Genomic DNA, 27,097 nt, shown 5'->3' with positions numbered 1-27,097 from the left:
AACAGGAGCACGTGGGTATTTGGCTGTTCACAGTCTACAGATGTCTCCACTGTGGGCGCACACTGCTTATAGGAACTTCTGCTGATAAAACTCACAGCTATTTTTAACATATACAAAAGCTAAATGGTAGAGGTGAGAAACTACAGCAAGGCATTCATATCAAACAGATAGGGAAAGACTGACTGAATAGGAAGGTTCAAGCTGAAAAGAAAGGAAATAAGACAAAAGAGAGCAGCAGAGAAGAGATGGACCTGGAGCTTGTGGAAAGGTCAGCTAGCTGTGCTATTTTGGTTCAATTTGTTTGGAAGAAGACAACAACTAATACAATTAGCTTATCCAGCTGACAAGGTGGAAGGGAGTCCAGGACAAACATCCAGGTGTAGGCCAGCGCATGTTTGTAGGTGTCCCTGATGTCACATGAGCTGCATCACTTCTCCAGGAGATGTAGAAGCAGCCAGCCTGGCATTGCTAAGTATCCAGATCAGGATCTCAGATAAGCAGGCACACTCCTAGACTTGGACATGTGGGCACACGGGCATGAGGGACTTAACCAGTGCCAAGGTCGGCTCCTTAAAGTGCTGTGACAGAGGAATGGGGCAGGCACAGTTGGAGGTTACTCCTCTCAGGACCTTCACAGTCTTACCATTTCCTCAAAAGCAGTACCTGTTCCTCTGACTCCCCCTAAACCAGGCTGCTGGGAATATTCTCCAAGCACTGGTGCCCTCCACAGAAACCAGTTCACCAACCTTTCCTCTGACATCCTGACCCCAAAAGTCATTGCATCCCCATCTCCCTGTGGATCTTACCCAGCACTAACATTTTGCCCTTCTGCTCAGACCACCTGTCTAATCAGCTCTGTTCTGACATCACTGTTAACATTTCAGATCCACTAAATCCAAAGCAATGTGTTGGAGAAGCCAAAAAGAGAAATTAATGAATCTCACTTCCTTGGAGAAAACCCTGCCCAAGACTATGTCTCACCTGATTAAAACAGGGTAAGTCCCACTTCCATGTACACAGACACAGAAAACAGAGCACATTACCTGCTGAAATTAGGAAGCAACACAAGATGCTGCTTTGCATTAAAAGAGGAAATAAGCTCTGAGTTTGCCCTACAGACAGCTGTCAGCTCCTTGGACTTGCCAGCTGTGCTCTGGCCACAGCCAGACTACAGTCTAGTGGCCATGTCAAATGTCCCATTTCCCCAGGTCTGCAGAGCTCAGAGAAAAGAGGATCCAGACAGTGCTTTATCTTGGTGACAACTTTCTTTTCTGAAATCAGCTGGGAAAAACTTGTTCAGCTATTGCCAAAAAAGATCACCAACAGCTATTGGCATCATCAGCCCTCGGTTACGTAGTTTCCTAAGTGGCACAAGGGATGACAGATTCATATTAATTCCAGTCAGCAAATGGATTATAAATACTCTCCCAGCCAGTTGCCACCTGATAGGACTGTCTTTAAGTCCTCCAACTGTGGAAGGGAGTTGTCAACTCTAAATTTACCCACCAGCATGTATTGTATAAAACATACTACTCTGTGATCCTTGGTAGACACTTGTGCTGTAGCCCAGCATGGATTAGACCAGAAACTGCTAGTTCCATCAACCAGACAGACATCTCACTGTTGCTTATCTCAAGACTTCAGTGGCAGAAAGGAGAGAGGGATGGGTTTGACAGGATGCGTTGGTGTATTGGTCATGCAATTGCCACAGCAGTCCCATCAAGTCTGAGTTAATAAAGTGATCAAAAGCTAGGCCCACTTTCTGATGAGGCAACAGCTTCTGTTCCTAAGGATAGCCTTTCCCATCAGAAAAATGTACCACCTCGACAGATATAAGTAAACCCACTCCAAGGATGGGGTGTCCAAAACCAGATAGAGCTAATAGAAAGCAGACCGAGATAGTACTCCCTGTAAAAAGCAGTAGGCAGGATGCTAAAATTTTGTACAAATGGACACTTGAAGAACCATAATTAGACAGATTTAACTTTTACAAAATGTAAAGTAAACAAAAAGAAAATAAGCAAGGAGCTCCACTTTTTTTCTAGCTTTAAAACAGTCCTAATGTCTGCAAGTTGGGCAGATGCACATGCTAGCAGCACCCGTCAGCAGTAGACTTTCTCACTCAAAAAAAAAAAAAAAAGTTCTGAGTGGGAGGACAGTTTGTAAATTATCAGTTCAGGGCACTTACCTAAAGTAAGCCCATTTTTTTGGCTGTTGCTTCTTCACACACAAAAGCTTTCTAAGTTCATCAGCTGGAGGCAGCATCTCATCCCTCTCCCTCATGGCCACAGATAAAATCTGTCCTCAGTTAGAAAAAGACATGGATGGGAGTTACATGGCTGTTGGGGGCCACATGACATTTTGTCCCATTGTGGGCTTTTTCTGATTTCATGCCCCAGGTTATTCTCTAGTGGTGCTGCTCCTCAGCGCTCCTGAGGACACCCAGCCTCTCAGGCAGCAGCAAGAGCCTTCTGCTCGCCATCAGCCCACACAGCCTGGGTACCCCCCTGCAGGCCCTGGGGGCTCCCAGGCAGGGCTGCAGGTCCCACAAGATGGCACTCGGCCACAGAGTGAGGGACAGCAGCCCAGCAACCCAGTATCTGCTTCTGGACAGAGCAAGCTCTCACACCTAACGGAGACTTGACTCGTATTTCCAGTATTTTCACCTGCTGAGCACTTTTTAGCAGTTGAGTCAAAATGGTACCTGTCCACTTTCTGGAAAACCTCAGGGAGAGCACAGCTGGAAAACCAGGCATCACAGAAATCCTGGGGATCGTTGCTCTGAGGAACTGTAGGACATGTCTGCATTTAGGAAAAAACCTGACCTTGTGCCTTTGTACCAGGAACAAGCATTTTTGTCACCTACATGAGAATCACCCTGAATGTAACCAGATTATACACCCTGTTAAACAGCAGTCTCTCTGTGCTTTCTGCATTTTTTTTGAAGACTGTAGCATCTTTTAACATCAAAAATACTTTTAACTCACACTGCACCTATCTCACACGGGGTACCCCAAATCAATGGATTCTTTTAACTTAAATTCTTTAGGGAATAGGGATAAAGCTCCTCGATTATTTCCCCACATGTGAGATAGACAAAGGTGGAATGACTTGTACCTTCAAAGCACTTGGACAGCCCTGAAATGAAAGAGAAACTAAAAAGCTCCATCTCTGTGGTTTAGCAGCTTGCTGTGGAATGAGGCCTGGACCTCAACGGGAGGGATAAAACTAAACATTGAATGGCTGCTTGTTACATAAGCACTGTGTGTCCTGTGCACTTTGTGAGACAGAGGCTTTAGGAAAAAAGCAAAGCTGAGATAAAACCAAAAGCACGATGGGGAATGTACACAACAGAGAGTCACAGCCTGAGTGCCAAGCGCCTGACTTTGCAGCTTGCACAGTGTCCCTTTTGCCTCGTTTTTCTCACGTGTGATACATATAAAAAGTAGTTCAGAGTGACTCCAGTCATACAACAGGCTTTTTCAAAAATGTGTATTTCCTCCAGGGCTGCTGAAGCTTATCATAAAAAAGTACACAGGGCCAACATCATTTACTCACATCAAAACAGAGTAGAAATCTGTATTGCAGGACACTTTATCCTACTGGAACTTTAATCCAGCTAATGCTAACAAGTCGTTCAGAATAACTTGGGGGGGAATGAGAACAGGAGAGGGAGTCAACTAACCAAATGGATCTACTCTATTTCCATGAGATCTCCACCATGGAATCACATCAGCAGTGATGAGTCCATTGCCTTCTCCTGCACAACACCTAAAGTCTCAGCATTAACACAGCCAAGGACCAGGCTAGCAGAGGTTTCACATCTCTGATGAAATTTAAGTTCCCAAGACAGGAGATACATGATCATTTTCCACTCCATTTTGCCACAACTTCCATCACCTTAAGTGCAGAGCGCTGCCTGATCATGAACTACTGGATCGGGTTCATATTTTGTAAATATTATTGTTATTTTATGAACTTTGGCACCAATGAAAGCAAAGCTAGAGAGGCTGGAATATGACACAATGGTTTTTTGCTTGGCTGTTATTTGTCCATTTTTTAAAAAGTGGGAAGGGAGAAGTAAAAGGATAGTTTAGAATTGTGGTTAAACACATTTTTTTCTCTAGAGGCATTTAGGTTTTTGCCTTTGCTTTGTTTATTCTTCTTCGGGACTAAGTAAAGTCATATTTTTAAACATCGAACATCACCCCCTTTCTTTTTTAAATACTGAAATTCTAGGAGTTTCCCTAGACAGGGCTCAGGCTGCTCTGACTGCTTGGAGCCAAATGCATCCTTCAGAGTGTTTTCTTGTGGCCTAAGAAAGTATTTATTTTTTCAGTCATTCCACTCAGATGTACCTTTCTTCACTTTCCAGGAGCAGTTCAGTTTCATGACTTTTTTATTTTGAATCATGGTACGTAATAGAGTTCCTAGTTTGGGCCTCAGTTCTGTTATGATACTTCAAGCACATGAGTGATCATTGTAATTCAGATATTTAAAATTTGACCAGCACTTTAGGATCTTACTGAATCAGTGCTTACATATCTGCTTGTTTCTCTTTTGGGAGTTTACTATCGTTTTACTTTTCTTAAAAGTGGATGCACAATCCAGCTCTGGTACAGACAAAACCAAGGGCACATTTTTGCCAAAGCATGTTTTGACAGCATGAGTGGTGAAGATTCAGGGCCCTGGCTGAAAGCATGGGTGTACCCCTCCTCTCTGGGATGGACTCTGCCAAACAGGAAGGCTGGAAGCCATAAAGCAGTTAATCCTGAACTACACATATAGGGGTAGAACAACTTCTGCTGGGCACAAATGAAGAGAAAAAGCCTTAGAAAATACTTTGGCATAGAGATTTTCACCTCCCCAGGCTGGCTGTGCCTAAAATGTTTCCACCCTCAGCGAGGACCCTGGAGGTTTCAGTCCCCCTGTGCAGACACAGTGTCGAGTATCTCTCAGCTGGAGCTGGAGGTCGGGAGTGCATCGCCCAAGCGAGTGCCCTGGGCACAGAGGGGCTGCACTGGGGCGGACGGAGGGTTGGATTGGAGAAGGCATCTGGGAAGAAGCAGTGTGGAGCCTGACAGCTCAGAGATGGCCAGATGTTTTCATCATTATGGAAAAAATCTGTTGGTGCCTCTTTGCCTAGAGAAACAGCGGAGGAGGAAATATCCTCTTAAGCTCTGATCAGGGCTGGATATTAAAACTGCAATGGGCCAGGGTCAAAAAAACAAAAACCAAACCAACAAACCACAACCAAACCCAGAAATGGGAGGAAGGGATCTTTTCTGACTGCGGCTCTAATATTCTCTGTGAAGGTGCCCAAAAAGCTGCACTGCCTCCCCAGGGATCTTTTCCCACATCACTGCCTCAGAGAGCCAGAGAGACAGGGCCTCAAAGATGGGCCCAAGTGATGTTTCTCCAGCACCCCCAGTGCTCCCTCGTCCCCCCGGCTGCAGCAGGTGCTGCCCCAGGGATGTGCAGCCCCGGGGACGGTAACCCTGGAGCTGTGCAGCTCTGGAGAGACGCAGCCCTGGGGTTGCAGGGAGTCTGAGCACAGCAGTAATGCAACCAGGGGCTGGGCATCCCTGTCCTGCCTTACATCAGCACTGAAGGAAGCCCGCTGCCCTCCTGGCCCCAGACACCCCTGTCCACCCCAAGCTCCTGGCTTAGTCCTATAACCAAGACCAGGAGACACCCGAGAGCGAGAGCCAGGGCCGGGTTTTTCAGCCGCACGGGATACCAGCTTCCACGTTTTCCTTTCTCTCCCGTGCAGGCTCCGGTGCCCAAGCATCCCAACGGGCTGCAGGACGCCGGGATCCGGCCAGCCCCTTCTCTCGGGCTGCCCCGGGGGTCCCCCCGGGCAGCTTCTCGGGATTCATCCCTCCCCCCGGATCCTCCCTTGCCGAAAGCAGCGCGCCCCCGTCCCCCGCCGACTCCTGTCACTAATTTTAGCTTTCAGGCACGAAAGATACGGTGCAATTAAAACCCAAAAGTAACTCCCGAGGACTGCCCGGGAGAAAGGCGTGCAAAACCGTAAGAAAACGCCAACAGCCAAACCCAAATCCCTCCAATTTCTATAAGAAATAAACCCTATCCGCGAAATAAAAGGGCGTTTAACGTTTCATGCATTTCACTTGGAATTTTTTTGTTCTTTAATTGACAAACAGAAAAGGCGGGCGGCGTCTGGGCTTGGGAACGGACGGCAAATCGCGCAGACCTGGCAGGGAGGAAGGCAGACACCGCGGGGAACTCTCCCTCCTTCCCTCCTTTCTTCTTTTAACAGTACTACTGAACCTCCCAGAATAAAAAGGCTGCCGTTCAAATGCTGCTTTTCCCTCTACCGCTGAAAATCGGGCTGATAATTAATGCAGGAATTGGGGGGGGGGGGGGGGGGGAATGCAGATCTGGCTTTATTTATGTGACCTTCTTTTGAAACTTAAGAAGAGACTTGAGAAGACAACCGAAGCTTGGAAATTTTACCCCGAGAGGGGGTAAAAAAAAAGAACAACTTTTACAAGGTTTTCGTTTCTTTCCACCCTTTTCTTCTTGACACACATGTGAAATACATCGTATTTTGTGTTCGGTGAATTGTATATTCATCAGGCTGATGAAAACACTTTCACGAGCGTGTATTTGACAGTTTGTCTCTCTCGTACGTTTTAATTTTGCACGGATTTCTTCCAAACCGTTTGGGGTTTTTGTTGTTGTTGTTTTGTTTTGTTTTGTTTTTTCCTCTACAAAACATGCCGCGGGAGCACTCGGAGTGTTACTTTTGTGGAGAGGCTGCAGAAATGGGACCCTTCGGAGAAACCGACCCCATTCCCCGTCAGACCGCCAGAAAACCGAACAACAAATCATTTCTTCGCTTCGAGAACAAGAACGACTCAAAGGCCGGAGCCCCGTGGGGGCGGGCAGCACCCCGGCCGCCACCCAGAGACCGTATTTCCGACGCCTCCGATTGTAGAATTCAAGGGTGGGAAAGAAGGGACCGGCTCCACCAAACCCGCGCGTCTTGGGGAAAAATTAAAGTGGGTCCAAGCGTTGCCGGATAGAGAGGGTTATTTCCTTTTTTTTTGTTTTTTTTTTTTTTTTTTGTTTTTTTGGTTGGTTGATTTTTTTTTCTGGTTCGTTGGTTTTTGTTGAGTTTGGGTTTTTTTTGGTTGTTGAGGGTTTAGAATTTATTTATTATTACCTGAAAGCCTCTCGGCAGTCCCGCCAGGACTGCCGCCACCCCGGGGGCGGGTGGGGATTTTGGAGGACAGGGGTGAGACCCGGCCCGGGGCAGCCCAGCCGCACCGCGGCAAGTGCGAGAAAAGAAACGGGGCCGTCTCGGGGAGCCGCCACCCCCGTGCGGGGGGACAAGGAGGAAAGGCAGAGCCACCCACCCCCCAAAGGCCCCGCGGGGGCGCCAGGGGCAGCTCGGCGGGGCTGGGAACCCCCGCGGCTTGCCCTTGGGGCAGCCGATTTCATGCCTCTCTGGTGGTGAGTCACAGGCGGGGGGACATCGCCGGGAGAGGCGGGGGCAAAACGGGGGGTCGGGGCTGTGTAACTCTACTCGACCGGGTTTATCCTCCGGCCCGTCTCGGGAAGGGGCTCTCCCAGAGGGTCCCGGCTGGGTCCTGCTCCAGGGGAGCCCCGGGGCGAAACCTCCGGCAGCCCGGCAGGGCCCAGACCCCCGGGTAGCGTGGTGGCTGGCAACGCTGCCGGTCCCTCATCTCCGCGGGGTGGGGGGTCACTTTTATGACAAATAAAACCCACAGTCTCATGTTAAATACAGCTTCTCCCGACCTGTGCCCCCCTTCTCTGCGCTACGCAGCCAAGGGCAGACCCGGATCCTGGAGCAGGGGGTGTCGGAGGAGAACCCCGCTGCCCCAGCCCTGCCCGCTGCCCTGCCCGCTGCCCCAGCCCTGCCTGCTGCCCTGCCCGCTGCCCCAGCCCTGCCCGCTGCCCCAGCCCTGCCTGCTGCCCTGCCCGCTGCCCCAGCCCTGCCCGCTGCCCCAGCCCTGCCCGCTGCCCCAGCCCTGCCCGCTGCCCTGCCCGCTGCCCCAGCCCTGCCCGCTGCCCCAGCCCTGCCCGCTGCCCCAGCCCTGCCTGCTGCCCTGCCCACTGCCCCAGCCCTGCCCGCTGCCCCAGCCCTGCCTGCTGCCCCAGCCCTGCCCGCTGCCCCAGCCCTGCCCGCTGCCCTGCCCACTGCCCCAGCCCTGCCCGCTGCCCCAGCCCTGCCTGCTGCCCCAGCCCTGCCCGCTGCCCCAGCCCTGCCCGCTGCCCCAGCCCTGCCGCCCCGGGCTCCCAGGAAGCGCAAAGCGCTCATGGTGACATCGCAAGACGGATCGGATTTGCACGGCCAGCAGGAAGTATCCGAGAAGTCAGACCTTTATCTCCTCTGGAAAACATCCTGCGGACAGACAAGCTGCAAACGCCCCGAAATCCCCGCGGCGGTTCCGGGCTCCCCGGCCGAGCGCTGCTCCCACTCCCGCTGGACCCGGTGGGACCCTGCTCGCCCAGGGGAGGTCAGACCGGGCCAAAGCTCCGAGGGAGAGGGCAAGGTAGCCCCGCCGCAGTTTAGAGCTTTGTCCTTCGAAACAGCCCACGCCTCACAGTGCCTGGAAGGTATTCCGTTTTAAAAACAGCTTTCTTGGCCATCGCTAGACACCGGTGCGTGCCGGCTACTGGACGTGTTTCAAACCGTTGTCGCATTTACTAAACGTGAAAGTCTCTTCGGTCGTTTAATTTTCCCGTCCCTAAAATAGCCATATTGCTTCTGCCCTTTGTGCGTTCCCCTTAGAAACGTAACGAACAAGCGCTTTTGTCATTAACTGGCTGCGTTAAAAAGCTTTTACCCGAGCACACAAAAACTGAGGGTCCGGAGCCGCGTTCATACCGCGATCGCGGAGCCATCCGGGTGCTGGGAGAGGGACAGTGAGAAAGACGACGAAATCCCCGATCGTGCTCTCTTCCTCAGCGAACCCAGCACAGTTACAGGCAGAAAAAAAGTTACAGGCAGGGTAAAATTAAATTTTTGATTTATCTGACCGGCTCCCAGCTTTCACTTCAGCCGGAAAGGGGGGGGAGGGAACACCTCCAGCACCGGAGGTGCAAGAGCCAGTTTAATTGTCAGATTCCAGGCACGGAGCCCAGGGCAGACGGGGAAAATCCACGGTGGCATTTGCCATCCAAGGCCCCCTTGCCCAGGTCACCCCGCCTGAGCCACCTCCGGGGCGCGCCTCCGTGCTGCCCGCGGCCTGCCCGAAAAGTGGCGCTGGGGGCTGTACCAAAACCGAAACAACACGGGACAGTTTTATCCCGGGCTTTGCATAAATCGTTCCGAAATGAAGACACTTCGGCTCTTTCTGACAGCTGCATTCGCCTGCTGTGCTCTGGCATCCGCCTGCCCGGCTGCATCGGCTCTCTCCGGCCGGTTGGGGGGGGCGGGGGGGGGGGGCGATGCTCTCCCAAGGGTCGGGGGAGATGAGCCGGGGTCCGACAGCAGCGGGCAGGAGCCCCGGAGCCCGAGCGGCGGCGGCGGGGATGGCGGCGGAGCAGCCGGCGGGTAGCGGGGCTGTCCCGGAGGAGCCCCCCGGCTCCGGGCGCAGCGGTCCCGACCCGCGGGCAGAGGCGAGGCCCCTCGCCCAGGCCGCCTTCACGTCAAGGGCAAAACTCGCTTTTTCTTGCGCGATGCCCGAGGCCGGGGCTGTTCACCCCACCAGCAGCCCCGGCGCTGGGAGCAGAGCGGGACGGCGGGGAAAGGCGGATTTCGTTAGAGCTTGAAAGGACCGAGGCGGGGAAGAAAATAATAAAATAAACAAATAAAAATAAATAAAAAGGGACGGGGAGGGGGAAGAAAAAATAAAGGTAGGAAGAAAAGGAGAAGGTTTTAGCCGCAGCAGAGTGGAGCGCCTGGACAGCTCCAAAGCCGATTTCCTCTGCAGAAATCCGGAGGGGTGAAAGCAAATTCTTTCCCGGCCGCAGCCTCCTCCAGCAGCCGGGGCACTACGTCCCCCCCCACCAGCGCCCAGGCCCCCTCCGTGACCCCCGGTGGGACCCCGTCACGGCGGACACGCACAGCAGACGAGCTATCACGCCGGAAGGATTTATTCAACCGGGGCTCGCCGTTTGTGTAGCATCCCTTTCCAGTCTTTTAACCGGCCAAAAGCCCTTGGGGAGACCTCGGGCACCCGCAGAGATGCCCAGTGCCAGCGGCTCCCGCCGCCCACGATGGGAACCGGGAGATTGGCACAAGTCCTCGCAAGGAAACCCTAATAGGCTATTTCTGGACTACTAGCTCTTAACAAATCTATAGCACCTGAAGTGTTAGCACTCAATTAGTGACAAGGTTTCAAACCCTGGCGTTTACTGGTGAGGTATAAACAGAGTCCTCGGGAGATAGCCGGGAATTAGAGCGGGAGGGGGCCCTGGACATCTTAACCGACTGGGATTAAGAGGAAAACTTTTTTAAAAGGCCCCATCTCTCTCTCTCTAAACAGTCCGAGGTGTCGAAAGCTGAGGAGGAGAGAGGATGTGCTCTCCGGAGCTAATTGCGGGGTTGGGTTATTTTTTTTTGTTTGTTTTCAGCAAGAAGATTTAAAAAAAAAAAAAAAAAAAAAAAAGGCAAACGAGTCACATTTAGTAATCCGGGAGAGAAGCAACGAGCGGCTGTGGAAGAGAATCTTCACCTGCGAGGGACTTTTTTTGGGCGTGGGGGTCCAGGCTCAGTCCCGAGGGAGCAGCGAGAGCAACGGGCAAACGGCGTGAAGGAGGCGGGAGGGAGCAGGGCACCCCCAGCGCTCCCCTTGCAACCAGGAAAACAGCAACGGCTTTGCTGACCCCGTCTCCCCCACACGCACACCCACGGGGCCTGGATCCCGGCTGGAGAAGGTGTTTCAGGGTGCTCCTCCGGGGTCCTGTCTCCCTTTATTCCTTTTTGCGTGTTATTTAAAAGCCATTCTAACTTCTCACCCACTGCCCTGCAATCAAAAGCGGCCCCACAGAAGATAAAATCAGCGTGGGAGAGCTCGAGGTGCGGGGGATGCCTCCCCCCTCCCCGGGGGCTCCGCCGGGGCACCCAGGCAGGTCACCCTGGGCTTGGCAGGACGGGGACCGAGCCTGGGGGCTGCGAGGAGGGTCCGGAGCTGGGCGAACCGGCCACCTTTGTGCCCTTTGCTCGGCTGCCCCTCGGCCGAGGCGCCGTTTGCAGTCGGAGCCTGGCTTCGGGGGACTGCTGGAGAGCACCGGCAAAGGGAGAGAGCGTTGGGGGCGAGGGGGGGCGGGGGAGCGGAATGGGTGCTGAGCCCCGACCCGGAAAGTCCGTGAGCTGCTGTATGTCAGTAACTTATTCATCAATCAGCCGGACACAGAGCAGACCTGGCCTCTCTTTGCGGAGTGTTTGCTTTTTCACCAATTATTGCGGCCCTGCAGCTCTTTTTGTTGATACAGTAGTTCTAAAAAGTGCTAATGTTCATTTATCAGGGGGCCGAGCCCGGGACTCCCACTAGTTGCGATTCTTCCAAAAATATAAACACGAAGAGAAGGGCTAAGGCTAAAGCCCCCATTTGTTTCTAAACTGCAGTATTAAAAGTGATGCATTGTTGAAGATAAAGCGGAGATAACGCTGTCTGTCTCCAATGAATGTCTCCCCGACGCATTAATGACATTCCAAATGATAGCTCCGGCTTATCGTTCAATTAATCACTTCCACCCTCTGCAGCCGGGCCCACATCGATCGGGAGCCGCCGTGTGATCGGGGCTCCGGGGGAAGCCGCTCCGTCCTCCCTTCCCAGCTCTGCTCCCCCGGAGCCCCACCGGCTCGGGGCCTCTTTCCCCTCCGTTTTCACCGGGCGAAGGGAGACCTCCGCGATGGACCCGGGAGGGGCGGAGGGGCCCAGGCTGGAGGAGGGGAGTGCCGGACCCTGTTTCTCCCGTCCCGAGGGAGGTGGGTGCCACCCGGGAGGAGAACCTGCGGCCGCGGGGCTGGATTGGGAGCGGGGGGGAGGATCGGGGTCACTCCATTGTTTTAGGATTTATCTAACCTCTCCCGATTAGCTTGTAATAAAATGGAGGCAACGAGGTTAGAAAGACCGCCGGGCGGGGCAGGGGCCAAGTCCGGCCGTAGGCCCCTCTCCTGAGCCCGGCTGCCACCACCTTCCCCGGGCACTTCACCCCCTCTCCTGCAACCGAGGGAAATCCCCCCCCGAGCCGCTTCCCAGGGAAGGCCGCAGGAAGCGCAGCTGCGAAGAGCGAGATGGCTGCTTGCCTCCTCCCCGGTAAATATCAGTATTTCAGCCTCCCCGCGCACACGAACCGCTCCAACCGTCATCGCAAGATCCGGGTCTGGTTCGCGAACAAACCGCTCCCGGGACATCAGAGGCTGCGAGAGACGGGGCTGCTGCTGCACCGGCCACGTCCCCGGAGAGTGGGACGAAAGTCACAGCATCGCCCGCAAAAAATTCCCCAGAAGGGAGCCCGAGGGTGCCGAGACGCAGAATCCCGGGGGGGTTGGGAGGGGGGACAGCAGCAGGTACGTTCAGGAAGGAGCAGCCCGGAGAGGGCAGGTGCCCGCGGTTCCACTCGCCCCGGAGGGTTTCCTCCGTCTGCGGGAGGAGGAAGGGTTTACGAAATTCACCCTGAGACCCCGCGGCTTCCCCCGGCCGAGGGACCCCCCCAACTCACCTCACCCCCCGGCCTGCCTCATCTCCCGCCGCGCCGGGGCTCCGAGGGGGCGGCCGAGCCCCGCGCCTCCCGGAGCCGGCCGGGCCGCACCCAGGAAGGCGCTAGAGGAGATCCTTTTTATTTATTTTTTTTTTTCCCCTCGCCCCCCGAAGCCAGAAAACGCCGTAACGCCCCTCCTCAACCTACGACTTTCCCGCCAAGTTTTATTTTAGCGACTCCAAGCGCGTTAAATTCATGAGCTCCCACTTCTGCCCCGTGTCCGGGGGTCTGTGGGGACCCGCCGGCACCGGGGGTCGCCCCCGGCTCCCAGTCGCAGCCCTGCGGCCGGTTGCTTTGACTTGCTCCTCTCTGGCCCCAGGACCCCCGTATATTTTGCAGCCCGCGGGGTTGGTTTGGTTTTGTTTTCAGACAGTGCTGGGTTTTTGCCTGAAAACTTTACAAACAGGCTGGGGGAAAGCCCAACCGGCAGATTTCCCCCTCCAAAGCCAAGCAGGGGAGAGTCCCGAAAGAGTTCCTATCAGCTGGATTTTGCGGGCGTTGTGCTGCTTCAGAATAGCCGAATAAATATTGAGAGCGCTTCACACAACACTGAAATCCCGTTTTCTAGTTCCCGTGATCGGATATTGCAGAATATTAAAAACGAAACCTCCGTTCCCTTGCTTAAAAAAAAAAAAAAAAAATTAAAAAATCAGCACATATTTGGTTGATGGTTTCCTCACGGCCTGTTTATTTAATCTGACCGTATGATAGATGGCATCAGATAGTGGCTTTGTACACATTAGGCCATTCTGGATTTTTTTTTTTTTTTAATGGATCAACAAACTCAGCGGCGAAAAGCTGGATAAATACAGTGCCGCCCCTTTAAATGAGTGGGGATGTTTTTGAGATGTATTACTATATTAGGTGACATGGAACTTTGCATCTCTCATACCATCACTGCAATGTTGGCCAATAGAAAGCTAAAGTCACCCAAAAACTGTCTAGTCCCTCCTTCCCTTCCCTTATGGTCTGGTCCTACCTGCCTCCAGTGCACAAGTCAAGGCTACCCGCGGGAATGCTATGTGCCCCCTCCGTGAGCTCCACCACTGCTCCGCGTTGGCTGCTCCTCACCCACTTTTCCATGACCCTGGGCTCCGGCCGCTGCCCCGCTCTCCTCCGCAATGTTTCCTAGCCCTGTGACAACGACACCCTTCTCGGTCAAGGATATTTTGAACCTGGAACAGCATCAGGGCGGCCTGGCCTCCATGGAGCTCTCCTCGCTGTCCTCCCCCTCCTGCATGCTGGCCACCTTCAAGCAGGAGGTGTACAGCGCCGAGCCCCCGGCGCTGCCCGACCTGCGGCAGGAGCTGCCCGAGGCGCACCCGCCCAAACCCGCCGCCGCCTTCCCCGGCTCCTACTACGTTAAAAGCTACGTGGAGATGGACTCGGCCAAGGAGGCCAAGGCCGACAAGAAAGGTAAAGGCAGAGAGTGACGAGGGTGCCGGCCGGGGCTCGCCGGTGGCCTCCTAGCCGAGAAGACGGGAGGGCAGGGGGAAGGTGACCCCCAGCCTCGGGCTGGGCGCTCGGCCGAGGGCGCTTTGGGCTCCCGCGGGGCGGCGGGCGGGAGGCACCGCGCCCGACCTCGGGGCCCGGGGACGGGGGGAAGAGCATCTTCATCCTCTGCCAGGCCCCGGTGCGGTGCGGGCGCGGGACAGACCCACGCGGGGAGCGTCCCACTGAGCCCGGCCCCAAACCCCCGCGGCTCCCCCGCACGGGGCCGGGGCCGCCCCAGCGGGACGGTACACGAGGTCTCGAGCTCGTCCAGAAATGAGGCGACAAATCTAATTTCTAATTCGCTCGACTGAGTGTGAGCCCATGGGGTGGGGGTGGGATTCAGTACAAGAGCTACACGCGAGAAATCCAGGCTGCGGCACAGGCCGTCGCTGCTCAAATCAGTGCACGGAGCATCGTCGTTTTCAAACAAACAAAAAGAGACCGACGCAAAATTGCTAAAGCCGCACTTAAAGAGCGGGGCAGGGCCAGTCCCGCAGCCGCAGGAGCGGGTCGCCGCGGCAGCCTGCGGGGCCGAGGCACAGCGAGGCCGGGGAAGGGCCGGGACTCTCTCACAGTGCACGCGGTTCATTGAAGAATCCTTTATGGGTTTTTTGCACATATGTTTTCCTCCCCCTTTTTCCTTTGCCCGTTTATTTTGCTGCAGAACTGTGTTCCCTGCACAAGAGCCTGGAGCAGGAGAAAAGAGACCTGGAAGATCCCGAGCGCCCTAGACAGAGGAAAAGGAGGAAACCTCGCGTCCTCTTTTCTCAAGCCCAAGTCTACGAACTCGAAAGAAGGTTCAAGCAGCAGAAATACCTCTCCGCTCCCGAGAGAGATCATCTAGCCAACGTCCTAAAGCTCACCTCCACCCAGGTGAAAATTTGGTTCCAGAATCGAAGGTATAAATGCAAAAGGCAGAGACAGGATCAGACCCTGGAAATGGTGGGCATCCCTCCCCCCCGGCGGATAGCGGTGCCGGTGCTGGTGCGCGATGGGAAGCCCTGCCTGGGGGAGTCTTCTCCCTACAGTTCGCCGTACAATGTCAGCATTAACCCCTATAGCTACAACGCCTACCCCGCGTACACTAACTACAACAGCCCCGCCTGCAACGCCAACTACAACTGCAACTACCCGTCCATGCAGACGGTGCAGCCCTCGGCGGCCGGCAACAACTTCATGAACTTCAGCGTGGGGGACTTAAATTCAGTGCAGACGCCCATCCCGCAGGGGAACGCGGGGATCTCCACCTTGCACGGGATCCGAGCCTGGTAGAGCAGCCCTCGGCCCCCAGCCTGTTCCCCGCCATGGACCGCGGCCACCGGCGAGACCCCGGGGCCGGAGGGGCTGCGGCCGCACCTGCGAGCCGGTCTCGGGACATTTCCAGACTGCGGGGAGAGGAGGGGGGGATGAGGACAGTTCAGTGTAGCATCCCGAAGGAGTTCTCACTAGCGTGGCGGCCACTTCCAGCGGGGAGGTCTTCGGTATTGCGTGCGGGGCCAGGCGGGCACCGCGCAGGGAGGCTCGGCGCTGCCCGCAGCTCCCGGCCCCTCCCGCTCCCTCTTCCAGCGGGGTCTTTGCCCCGGTAATTCCGCTCCTTCCTTCCTACGAAGCAGCCGGTCATTTTGCTTGACTCGTTTCCAACAACAGCTAGCCAAACCCTGTAACTCTCGTTTCGGTTTGGTGAGGGTTTGGTTTGTTTTCTTTTTGTTTTGATTTTTTACTCTATAGTAATTATTATTGAGATCCACAATTAATTTTTGCACTTCCCGTACGGTCTCCGCTGTCCGGCCAGTTCAGCATCTGGCCAGCCCCCACGCCTCCCCCATTCCGAGGCTGCTAACGGCGGCCTCGGCTGCGGCGCTCAGCAGCGCACGGATGAGGACAGACCCCCGACCCCGGCCGAGGAATACCGACACTCCGACCTGCCAGGTCCCCGTAGGGTTATGCACTAAAACGTGAGTTAGTATTGAAATGCACTGCCCGCCCCTCGCCCCGCCGTACGTGTTTCCCTTTGCTGTACAGCTGATGGAGGTCAGCGAGTTGTCATTAAAGAGAGTGGCTTCACCCTGCGCGTCCTTGGCGTTCCTTGCGCGGCCCGGGCCCCCCGGCAAGCCCCGGCCACGGCAGCCCACGCCGCTCCGGGAGCTTTTCCCTGCCGGTCCCCGTCCCCCCTGTCCCCCCACCCCGGCTTTGTGTACCCCTCCCGTGATTTCAGCAATTCCCGTGCGGACGCCTGCAAAACGGGGGCTTGTATTTGTCACGTCCTGCTCAGATAAGAGAGACAAGTGACTCAAAAATAATTTAAAAGCCGCTTTTTGAGCCCACAGCCCGGGCAGACCGCTATGCACCGGCCGTGGCCTGTCCGTCCCCCCGGGGCTGGGGTCGGGGCCGGCCCCGTTGCTCCGAGTCTCCGGGAGCGGGGGGTGAGCGGCTGGGGTCATCCCTGCACGGGGGGTTACCAACACCCCAAGCCATGAACCAAGGGGGAGTGGGCTTTGCCGGAGGGGAACTGCCCCCAGCGCATTCGCGGGAGGTTTCCGCAGCCCCTCCGCACCCTGTCCCCACGGGGAAGAGGGGCAAAGGACCCTCCGCCTGACCCCAAACTGCCCAAGAGCAGCGAGCGGGGCTCCCCACGGCCCGGCTCCCTCCTCTCCTCTGCCTCAGCCCCAGCTTCTCGGCCGCTTTTACAGTAGTCACTATCAAATGTCAATTATTGGGAGTGAGAAACAACAAACATTGTAATTCAGTGCAGTCAAAACATCCTCCGAGTGTCTGAGATTGTCCGGCCGGTGACAAGGCGATTAGGAGAACCTGCAACCTCTCCTGCCTCGGCCGTATCGGCCCCATCAGTAAACAGGGATGGAGACAGGGTGGCTGTGGCCCTGGGACAGAGGATGAAAGGCTGCCCGTGAATGGAAGCTGCCTGCAGCCTCTCTCCCTCCTTCCCAAGGGGACCAACCTCACACCACCCCCGAGGTAGGATTGCAGAGATAAGGAGCTCCGACCTCCTTCCTATCTCTGCAAATGGAAGAGGAGCCCTGGGTGCTGCTCACAAAGCCTCTAATGCAGCATGGGGAGCAGACACCTGTCTGGGGCGCAGGGCTGGGCAGAGGGTGGCCTTCTGCCACTCCCCAGGACAGTCTGTCTGCCTCGGGGGCACTTACCCCAGAGAGGCAGAGGGACACTGGTTCTGTTCCAGCAAAGGGCACCAGAGCCTGCCAGCCTGAAGCTGCCTGCCCCTAAGTGCACAGGAGATGGGGCCAGCCCCACGGATGTGCAGCCCAGAAAGAAGCAAAGGCTACTTCTCCTCATTTGAAACCTCTACAATTCTGGCATCACTGGCTGCATGATGACTTTTGCCTTCTTCCCACACAGGCTTTGCACTGGAAGGACACACAGACTGCAGCAGATGGCAGAGAGGCGGCAAGTTTGCCAGAAAATACTCTGCTCTAAGAGGGCCAAGGGTGTCTACCTTCCTGAGAGCCCCCGGCAAAGAGCATGGGAGGGGGCAGGAGAAAGCTAGGTTTAAACTCTGCCACTGTTGGATACTGTGGGGAAGTTGTAGTTTGGTGCCTCAGTTTGCCTGATCAGTAAAATGGGCACAATGCTGCCATCCCACTCTGTGACTCTGGTATCACTGGCAGTTGGATCCTGCCACTGCAGAGCCTGGCCAGGATTAAAGCTCACAGGGAACCCTCAGGAGACAGGACAAGATCTAACATGAGGGAAAGCAGTGAGAGTTAGCTAAAACTTGAACCCCTGCCTTCAGAAGCCGGACCTGAGTAGGGCCCTTTATTAAGTGGTCTGCCAAGATGGATTGCACTGAGAGTCCAGGAAAAGCCACAGGAAAAAGTAACTCCACACATCAACACAGCACCACTCTCCACATACTCCGAACATCCTTTCCCTTCCTCAGGTCCCTTAATTTCTTCAAATCTGTTTATTTTCCTCCCATAATATCTCAGAGCTACAGCCATCAGGGAATCTGACTGCCCAGTGGGACTTAGCCTGCTGTTGCTCTGCAGAGGCTGTTCAGGGCACCAGCTTTGGGTCTGATTTCCAGGACTGCACTGTGCTCATTCTCAGTAGGGATGGATGTACTACAGCCCCTGCCCACACCGCTGCTCACACGCTCCCCCACTCCTGCGGGAATTGCATCACGAGCAGATGCATGGCAGGATAAGACAGGAGCCTGGAACAGCAGCCGGAGCCTTGGAGCCAGTTCAGAAAGTGATTTAGGCAGAGGCCACAGCCACAGCTGGCCAAGGCCGAGCACAGTGCGGCAGCCCGGCTCTGGCAGAGGCACCAGCAGCCGCAGAGTGAGGCACGGTTAGAGACCTTTCATTAGCTGGATTAAGAGGAAGTGCAAGAGAGATATACAGTAGGAATTAACCCCCAGCACACTGATTTTGGCCAAGGGGGGCTTCACTGTCTTCAAATGCACAGACACCCCACAGCTACCAGTCCTGCACTTCCAGGTCTGCCTCACCTCTGGCTGCAGCTCCACACAGGAACAGCCTCCGCAGCCAGTACAGCCACAGGGTCAGGTGGCAGTAAAAGGTCTCCCCAGGACTTCCAAAGGCACCCAGGCTGTCGGCACACACTACAGCAAGGTGATGTGCTCTCTCCAGTCCAGTCTTCTCAAAGACTTAGAAAAACAGAATGCATCAAACCTGGCTTATTTCTCTGCCTAAGTCTGCAGTGTTTCACATCTAGAGAGCAATATGAAAAGCCTGTGTTTAGAAAACGTTCCGGAGGAAAGTGAAGGATACTGGCGTTTCCACAGGGAACCTGAAATCAGACAGTTTGGGGACATGCTAAAGGGTGTAGGAAAGAGGGTTTTATAAGATTTACACTTGGATTTGATCTCACTGTCTTTTCCTCAGCCTTTTTTTTTTTTTTTTTTTTTTTTTTATTACGCAGTCTGGCACTGGCATTGATTTCTCCTTTTTAGAAAGAATTCTGTGCCCCAGCTCCACCTGAAGGTAACAGGGCAAGTGCAGCTCAGCACCACTTGTCTTCTTGAGACAAACTGCATATGGTAGGTTTATACAAACTGTTTGGAATTCACACAATTTGTACAGGAAAAAGTTGTCAGCTGTAAGGGACTGATACCAAATCCCTCGCCTTTAGCAGTTTTGTAGGAACTTAAGTAATTGTTTTTCTCAAACAATACCCCTGCAGTTCCTAAATTGTATCTGTGGCCAGAATTTATTCCTTAAGTTCAAGGAGTTTTCACATAGAAAGTTATTCTCTGGAGTCAGAAAACAAGGAGATACTGTCTTGGCAGGAATTAGCTAAATGTTTCAATGTTCCTGAGAAGCCCAGCAGGAAAACAACAGATCAACAACCCTCTCTCCCAAGCCCCCTGCTCCTAATTCATCTCACTGACACCAGTTTAGATCCGTATCAGCAGTAAGTGATTTCTTGTTAGTGGGGATTATTAAGAAGAATCAACACCTTTAAAATGCTAGTCCACGTTGTCTCCAAAGTGAGGAAGGGATAGGCTTTCAGGCTGGAGTCTGAGTTTTCATTCCTGGCTGGTTAGTTATTGACTACAACACAAACTTAATGCTACATTTTGGTGCAGAAGGAGAGGGAAGTGGAGATTTCTCCTAATCGGAAATCAAGCACTGGCAATATATATTTTTGAAAGTTAATCAATCAAGGATTAGCAAAGTGACATGGAATAAGTTACTTGAAAATCATAACCTGTCTCCTGCAGTCATTTTAAACCCTGCTACTCCAGAGCATCATTCACTCAGAAAGCCTCATCCTCGGAGCAGTCAGTCAGCCACAGGCCTTTCCTAACCTCTCCCTAGTTCACTTCCGCACCCAAGGGAATTCCAGTGGGCTTTTCCCACCAGCTTTTCCTCTCTCAAAACATCTTGCTTGATTATTTTAGTACAAGCCCCAATCCAGCCTCAACAGAGGTGTCATCCTTCCTGCTTCCTCCATTTCATGGGTAGTGCACGGATCCACACAGATTTTTCCTTCTATGTACCAATATGGGATCTTAAAGGATCTCAAACTCCCAGCTTTTCACCTCTCACTGCAGTCCCCAGAAAACACTGAGCAAAAGCACCAGCTGAACTAGATTATTGCTGCTGCTTCTAGCTACAGTGAAGGTTGGTACTGCTGTGCCTTAGCTAATCGACCAGTTTTAAAGCATCTCTACCATTTCTATCATAATACTGCACAGACTTGCCCCAGACTGTTGCTTGGAATCGTTACCAGAGCCAATGGGCTTCCTGAGATGCATAAAAATAGGTGAGTTTCTCCATCTTTGCATAAAGGAGTTACTGGAACTGCAAATCACATACAAATCATGTTAATAGAGTCTGGATGAATACGCTAAGAGGCAGGATAAGACAGAAAATAAACTGTTTCCCAGAAACTGAGCAGGAGGAGAAGCTGACAGAAGCCCAGGAAGAGAGGCAAAAATTCAGAAAAGCAAAGCAGGGCATTTTTAAACCAGGTCTGTGTGCTGACCAATTGATGCACTGACTCCACCGAGACTATAACGTATCTGTTAAGTCACCCCTGCTTAAAATAACATTTTTTCCGTGTCAGCAAAGAAGCATGGGCAAATGGCTAAACCACAGGTCGAAGTCAGGACATGGGCACTGGGCACTTTTTCCAGCTCCATTAGGGAGGGGCATCATGTTTGCAACTGGGTCAGCATGGGCAGACCCTCATTCCTACACAACTGTAAGCAAGGGCCATGCAAGTGCAGGCGTTCACCAATACAATTTTCAGAGATCACTCAATACTTGCTTAGTTTGATGTGCTGGAAAAATTAGTCATCCAAAAGAAAAACTAACTTGCAAAGGGGCAGAATAACTTACTGGCCAAAATAATTTTATTTCTTAGGATTGGATAAAATCAATCGGTGTTTTTGGAGACATCCTGGAGCTAAATTACTATTTGTGGAGATGGGTAGACTGAAGGAGAAACAAGCATGAATGACTCTACTGTACAATGGGCAAGGTCAGGAGGAGTTAACACGCTCAAATAGGAGAAGAAAAGCAAGTTTGTCAGGGATTTCAAATTCTGTGAATTGCTCTAACTACTACTTAATAAGAAACATAACAAACGTAAGTTAGAAAGGCATTTTAAAGTTTTAGTCCTAGAACCAACAAATCTGGTTGTTATTAACTTCCACAGTAAAAAACACCTACCCTCAGAAACATTTTCTAGGTGTTCTGAGTATTTGGAATAGGATTTGTTTCATTCTGCTGCAGTAAGAATATACCATAGTTTATTTTAGCACAGCAGACATTTCCTAAATAGATTGCATTGTCCTCCAGCATAAGCTTTGAATAAGTCACAGTACTGACTCCTAGAAATTGCTCCCAAATCCCATCTTCCTGACCATGATTTTTTTTGTACTCTTTACTATCAGTGAAAAATAAAAGCTGCTTTCAGAGCAGTCGCCGCAGTCAGTGGAGGTGCAGCGTACAGACATGTGCACAGTACTGGCTGGCTGTCATCAAGAGAAGCCGTTAAAAAACAGGTCACAAAAAAAATATTCAAACTCATTTCAATCAAATAAGTAAGTTTCTTGTATTTTTAAGTACCAAAAAATTAGAATGAACTCCTACTGCCTGGCTTCAGAAAGCCAGTCCTAGTGATATCAAGGAGATGATTTATGCTATTTCAGGGAAGGAAAATATAAATCTTGGTTACTCAGTGTTTCATGTTCTGCTTTATGCATTGTGCATTGTCAGCTGCTGCTTTCCTCTCCGCTGCATACCCACAGAGACGGGTACAGATCCATCCTGCAATTACACACACTTCACTTTACGGACGTGGTTAATCCCACTGAAGATTCTCATACCGACACGGACAGTGTACGAGAGCTCAGAGTGGAAGTAGACAAACATGCTGACACCCAGCTACATTTCTGGCATCCTCCCATGCTGAGGCTCTAGTATCCTTCTGCCATTTATTTCTGGTTATGAGGGTTAGAGGAGTTTTTATACTTGTTCTTGGTTATGGGGTATATCCAAGTTTTTCTTTCCAATTACATGCCCAGAAAGCAACCCATACCCTGTACATCAGGGGTATTGTGAGAGTCCCATCCTACAGCCACTAAACATACAGAGTCGTCACACATAAAGCCACACTTAGAATGCAGGTTCCTCACTGGCATCTTTATAGACAGCCCTTTACAGCAATGCCAAAAAAATGGCTTTACTTAACCCTAGTTCTAAAGACATGAAAGTGGAATTGCTGCTATAAAAAGAGATGTTCTGCCATATCTCTCATCCAACACTCACAGGCATCCAAGTGTGCCCGTCTGGGACCTTGGGCTAATTTCTCCTTTTAGATGCACACAGAAAAACCCCCAAACAAACCAGTGAGAGCTGCTTGTCATCGGCACCTCTGAGAGCCAGGCCTGAGATGACTACATTTGTCTGGTTAGACACTAATTTAGGGCCCACCAGTATTTCACCTTGAGAACTTAAATTTAAATGATTTCTTGCACAATGAGGCATTAGAACTGGAAACCAAATTTCCCTATTCAGTCCTTGGCAGCAACATTATCTATAGCATTTCATTTTCATACACACAAGGATTATTTCCCATGTAACAAGATGAAAGTAAATAGTTGATATTTTACCCCACTAAAAAAAAAAAAAAAAAGAGCACAAAAGAGAATCACCCCTGGTGCAGCACACTGGAACGACAGGGACAGTTGTAGGTTAATTTCCAAATATCCTCTTTGCTTTTCTTTTTTTCCTAACCACATTTCTAGTCCTATTGGTCTCAATATTCTAGTTGTGAAAACACCGTGCTCTGCCCCTTTGATCAGCTAGTGACAAGCCCTTTCATGTCTTGCTGTCTTCATTACCTTACATTTTAATTGCTGGCCTTGCATGAGACAGACAGGTGGTACAAGGTCACAACAGGAGATGACGGATGGCTTTTGACAGAGCACATCCAGATTACACACACTGAAATCAACCTGTGCGGCAGTAACCCGTCCTGCGCTGGGGGATCAGCAGGGCATGCACAACACCTCATGACTACAGCCACCAAATACCTACTTTGGGTCCTATTAGAGAATAATAATGAACTACACTTCTTTGGTTCTTTCAGATTAGCATTTCAAAGCACCACAAGGTTACTTATCTGAGCACCACCATCCCATGCCCTAAAAACAGGGATTTTACTCAAGTTACTTAGAAGATCAGGGAGTGTTAGAGGTGAAACCCCAGAACTTCATGTCAAAGCTCCTGCACCAGTGACTGAGCCCTGGTGAAGACTTCTGAATAAAATAATCCATTTCAGATGCAATCTTATTTTAAATCCCATAAAAATCACTGGGCAAATGGAAATGGTTTTCTTTTTACACACACATTTTTCTCTAGAAGATGACAACTCAGTGCTTTGGACCCCCGGTGTACAGGAACTTCAGTTTTACCCTGACTCCATCTACTTACACTGTGCAAATGCATACACCCATCATCATTACCATGATACAGAAGGTTTCTTCTCCAGTGCATTTGACAGGCTAACTTCTTGGTCACAGCAAGAGTTACACAAGGTTTGTTGCAAGGATAGCTATATTGGATAGCAGGTACCATACTGCTATTTTATCAAACAGCGAAGAGGTAAGAAATCATAAGAAGGAAGACACATCATAGAAGATATCAGGCCAGACCATCTTATTTATCCATTTTGGCCTTAAAAACCTTTAAATGGAACAAGTGGGTTCCCAAAGCAAACGCTGGATACAAATATGCTTCTAAATATGTAATGTTATGTAATTCAGACCCAAACTTGAGTTCAAGGCCCTTCATAGCACAGAGAAGCCATGATCTCAGTTCTGGTGACATAGGATGCTTTTCTGGTGAAAGTCAATACCACTATGCTAAACTTGTCTTGTGTAGGAAGGTATTTTGGGGGTAGATCTATTCAAACCTCAGTGTATACCAAAACAGAATAGAGAGGGTATTTTGCCAAAGTCAGACATTTATTTGCTCCCAGTAGTAAACACTCTTCTCCAGGAAAGCCAAGTTGGCCCTCCAAGATTTGTCTTGAAAGACAGAGATTCTGATTAATTGCACAGCAGAAGGAAATGTCTCCCGACTATTTTCTCCTCCTCACTCTGCCTCCCAATGGCCATTCCTTTCATTTTCCAGGCAGGTTCCTTCCCTTCACACAGCTGTTTCCAACTGCAGCTGGAATTAAGACATTGGGACTCATTAGCTCTACTTGGTCCTTTCATCCAGAAGTAAATGTGACATGCTCAGGGATCATAAATGACAGAAGTCAAATTTAGACTGAGATACAGGTGTCTGGGACTGGAGAGGACATTCAAGCAATTAGTTCCCACTTGCACGCTCTTGGGTTTTGTTTTGTTTTTTTTTTTAGGTGAAATAACATCACACAAATTTTGCAGATTTTGATGTGTGCCAGTTGAAGAGTATCATCCTCTTCAAAATGCATTAGCGACATGCTTTCAAATCAAAAGTCTCCTTTGAGACCATTCCTGTTTTATCAGCAAGGATAGCAGCATCCCACCCACCTTCTGAGGGAAAATGAAAATATTTAGAGGAGGTTCAGAATCAGTTGAGAAAAACAGTGTGGGCCACAGGCCTTCATTCTGTATTTTATTTTTTCTTAAAAACAGAACTGATGACTTGGGAATTTTTGAGTCACTGACATTTCATGGAAAACTTTTAGGGGAAAAAAAATAACTCTGTGAAAATACAGCCTTGCTGTAATCACTGTTCTGCAGGCTGCTCTTCACCTATGCTTATTATTGCAGCAGCACACACGGCTTGTTGCTTTGCTTTGATCAGTAAGCTCAGAGTTGGTGAGATCTTGAAATTGGGAAGACCCTATTTTAATTGTAACTCTGACATTCATTTGATGCAGAATCTCGAGACTGTCATTTAAGCTCATGTGTTGCATTATAGAGGCAGAGAATTCAGGTGAGGAACAAGGGTCCTCCATCATCCACTGAAGGCAGGCAGGCTGCAAAGGCACAGATGGAAATCCCTGCTTCAGCGTGCTTGGATGGATAAATGGATGGGGCAGGGAGTGAGTGCAGGAAAGCCTTTGCACACAGAGGAACTGACTTTTCAAAAGAGAAAACGCTTTCTGATGACCTGAGCTAAAGATAGGATGAGCACGACCAGCAGCTTTTTAAAGCAGCAGATCTCGTCTTATCAGAAGTCCCCGAGGAGGGGAACAGCGCTTTCACCGAATACGGTGTTTTACAGAGCTCTTCCCCAGACATCGGGATCACCCACAGGGCCAGCATCTTGGCGAGTCAGCCGTCCTGCTGGGGACCTGGCTGTACCCCAAAAGCCTGGAGTGACCTTTGCCTGAACTGCTCCCCCATTATCCCAGCACTCCACCCGGGTACTGCAGGCTGGTGCTTCCTTTATCATTTTGACTTTTGACCTTGAGACGGATGGGGCTCTACCCTGCCACCATCACTGTTTCCGTCCAGCCCAAACCCCCTCTGCTCCCCACAAAAGGGTTGCTCTAAAAAAAAAGGCATTGTGGTGATAGATTTGTCAAGACCAAGGGTCAAGTTTATGTTGATCTACAGGTGTCAGAAGCGTATTGATCCAATGATTAAGGTCCCTGAGAGGTCACCATAAATCCTCAGAGGGATGAAAATACCACATAACTTGCTTGCAGATGTTGCAGAAGTAACCAGATAAGGTAAAGCAACCGCTCAGCAAGTGTTAACAGACGCCGTTAGAGCAACAGGTGATGCCACAATGTTATTTTGCTGTAAGCCAGGGTGGCCAAACCTATAAAAAGGTGAAAACATCAAGCAATTCAGGCCCTTGCCAGGGCAAAATAACGACATTTGTTTCAGTTTAAACTGGGGAGTCTTTGGCTTACATGAGACAAGACAGACTTTAGTATACTTTGTCCTTTTTGGTCAGCACTTTCCATGCATTTCCCTGATAGTTGTGAATTATAACCAACTCAAAAAATGTTTTCGTGAACATAATTATTTTAGAATAGAATAGTTCAGTTGGAAGGGACCTACACCAGTCAGCCCAATCAGTCCTATTGCCTGATTTCACAGGTAGAAAAACCATTACATTAGGTACAGCCATAGCAGATACGTAAAAGTAATCTCCTTGTCCTAATTTCCAGCTCCTCAGCTGACACTGATGCTGAAGTTCTCCAAGCCCTTTGACCATGACCAGCATGCACACGGTGATCCCTGAAGCCAGGGACCATGCAGACTTCTCTGGCAGCTCAAGGTTTCTGTAACTTGAGCGTTTAAGCCCAGCAGTTATTGCATAGTGTGATGCTCAATCCCTTTATCATGTCTCCTCTCCCTGCGGCAGCCAGAGCGAGGGCTAATTTTAAAAAGCAGTGATATGGTGCTGCTGTGGTCACACACGCTACAGTTAGCTGCTGGGTATTTAAATATAAACGTGCATAAGCTGCTCTACAGTTAGGCTAGTATACAGTTGACTACACGAAGTCAAGATAAAACGCAGAAAATTAACTTACTAACTTGTTGAAGCTTCAAAGTTAAAATAGAGGACTTGCCAATTTTATTTTTAGAGTAATTTTGGGATTAAAAATCCAAAGTATTTCTCTGATCTAACTAAAGTAATTTTAATAAAACCAAGTTAATAATCAAACCTCAATTTTTAGCTGACCATTCCTTTGGAAGAATAACCCTTAACATTAAATGAAAACACCACATTTTCCTTTGTGGTATATTTCAATGAAAATTAGAAATTGAACGGATCTCATAGGAATTAATAAATCCTATCAAGATAGAAGAAACTCAAGAGTTTAACCAAAAATAATTTTGAGTGTCAAACTGAAAATTAATATATTTGACTGTGTTCATAATTTCTCTATAAAAATTAGAAAATTATATTCCAATAAAGAGACTTTT

The 27,097-nt window shown here is 50.9% G+C and overlaps 2 protein-coding genes across 3 annotated transcripts; both read left to right on the top strand.

Moving 5' to 3' along the window:
- The first annotated feature begins 6,743 nt into the window (after positions 1-6,743).
- LOC141965232 (uncharacterized) lies at positions 6,744-9,032 on the top strand. Its single transcript, XM_074916482.1, has 3 exons — positions 6,744-6,973; positions 7,176-7,482; positions 7,817-9,032. The coding sequence occupies exons 1-3, from the start codon at positions 6,744-6,746 to the stop codon at positions 8,564-8,566; spliced, it is 1,287 nt and encodes a 428-aa protein (XP_074772583.1). The 3' UTR covers positions 8,567-9,032.
- Positions 9,033-13,621: 4,589 nt separating this feature from the next.
- On the top strand, positions 13,622-16,263 carry NKX2-5 (NK2 homeobox 5). 2 transcript variants are annotated; one of them, XM_074916019.1, is made up of 3 exons: positions 13,622-14,121; positions 14,706-14,708; positions 14,864-16,263. In XM_074916019.1, exons 1-3 carry the CDS (start codon positions 13,827-13,829, stop codon positions 15,469-15,471), a joined length of 906 nt encoding a protein of 301 aa, XP_074772120.1. In that variant the 5' UTR covers positions 13,622-13,826; the 3' UTR covers positions 15,472-16,263. The 2 variants fall into 2 exon arrangements, with proteins under 2 accessions (XP_074772120.1, XP_074772119.1); XM_074916018.1 differs by lacking the exon at positions 14,706-14,708 and having other exon boundaries at positions 13,632-14,121.
- The last annotated feature ends 10,834 nt before the right edge of the window (positions 16,264-27,097 follow it).

This window comes from Athene noctua, chromosome 12 (assembly GCF_965140245.1).
Source record: "Athene noctua chromosome 12, bAthNoc1.hap1.1, whole genome shotgun sequence".
In the NCBI taxonomy this organism is placed as follows: Eukaryota; Metazoa; Chordata; class Aves; order Strigiformes; family Strigidae; genus Athene; species Athene noctua.
The sequence above is the reverse complement of the archived record's forward strand: the minus strand, read 5'-3'. Positions and strand labels throughout refer to the sequence as shown.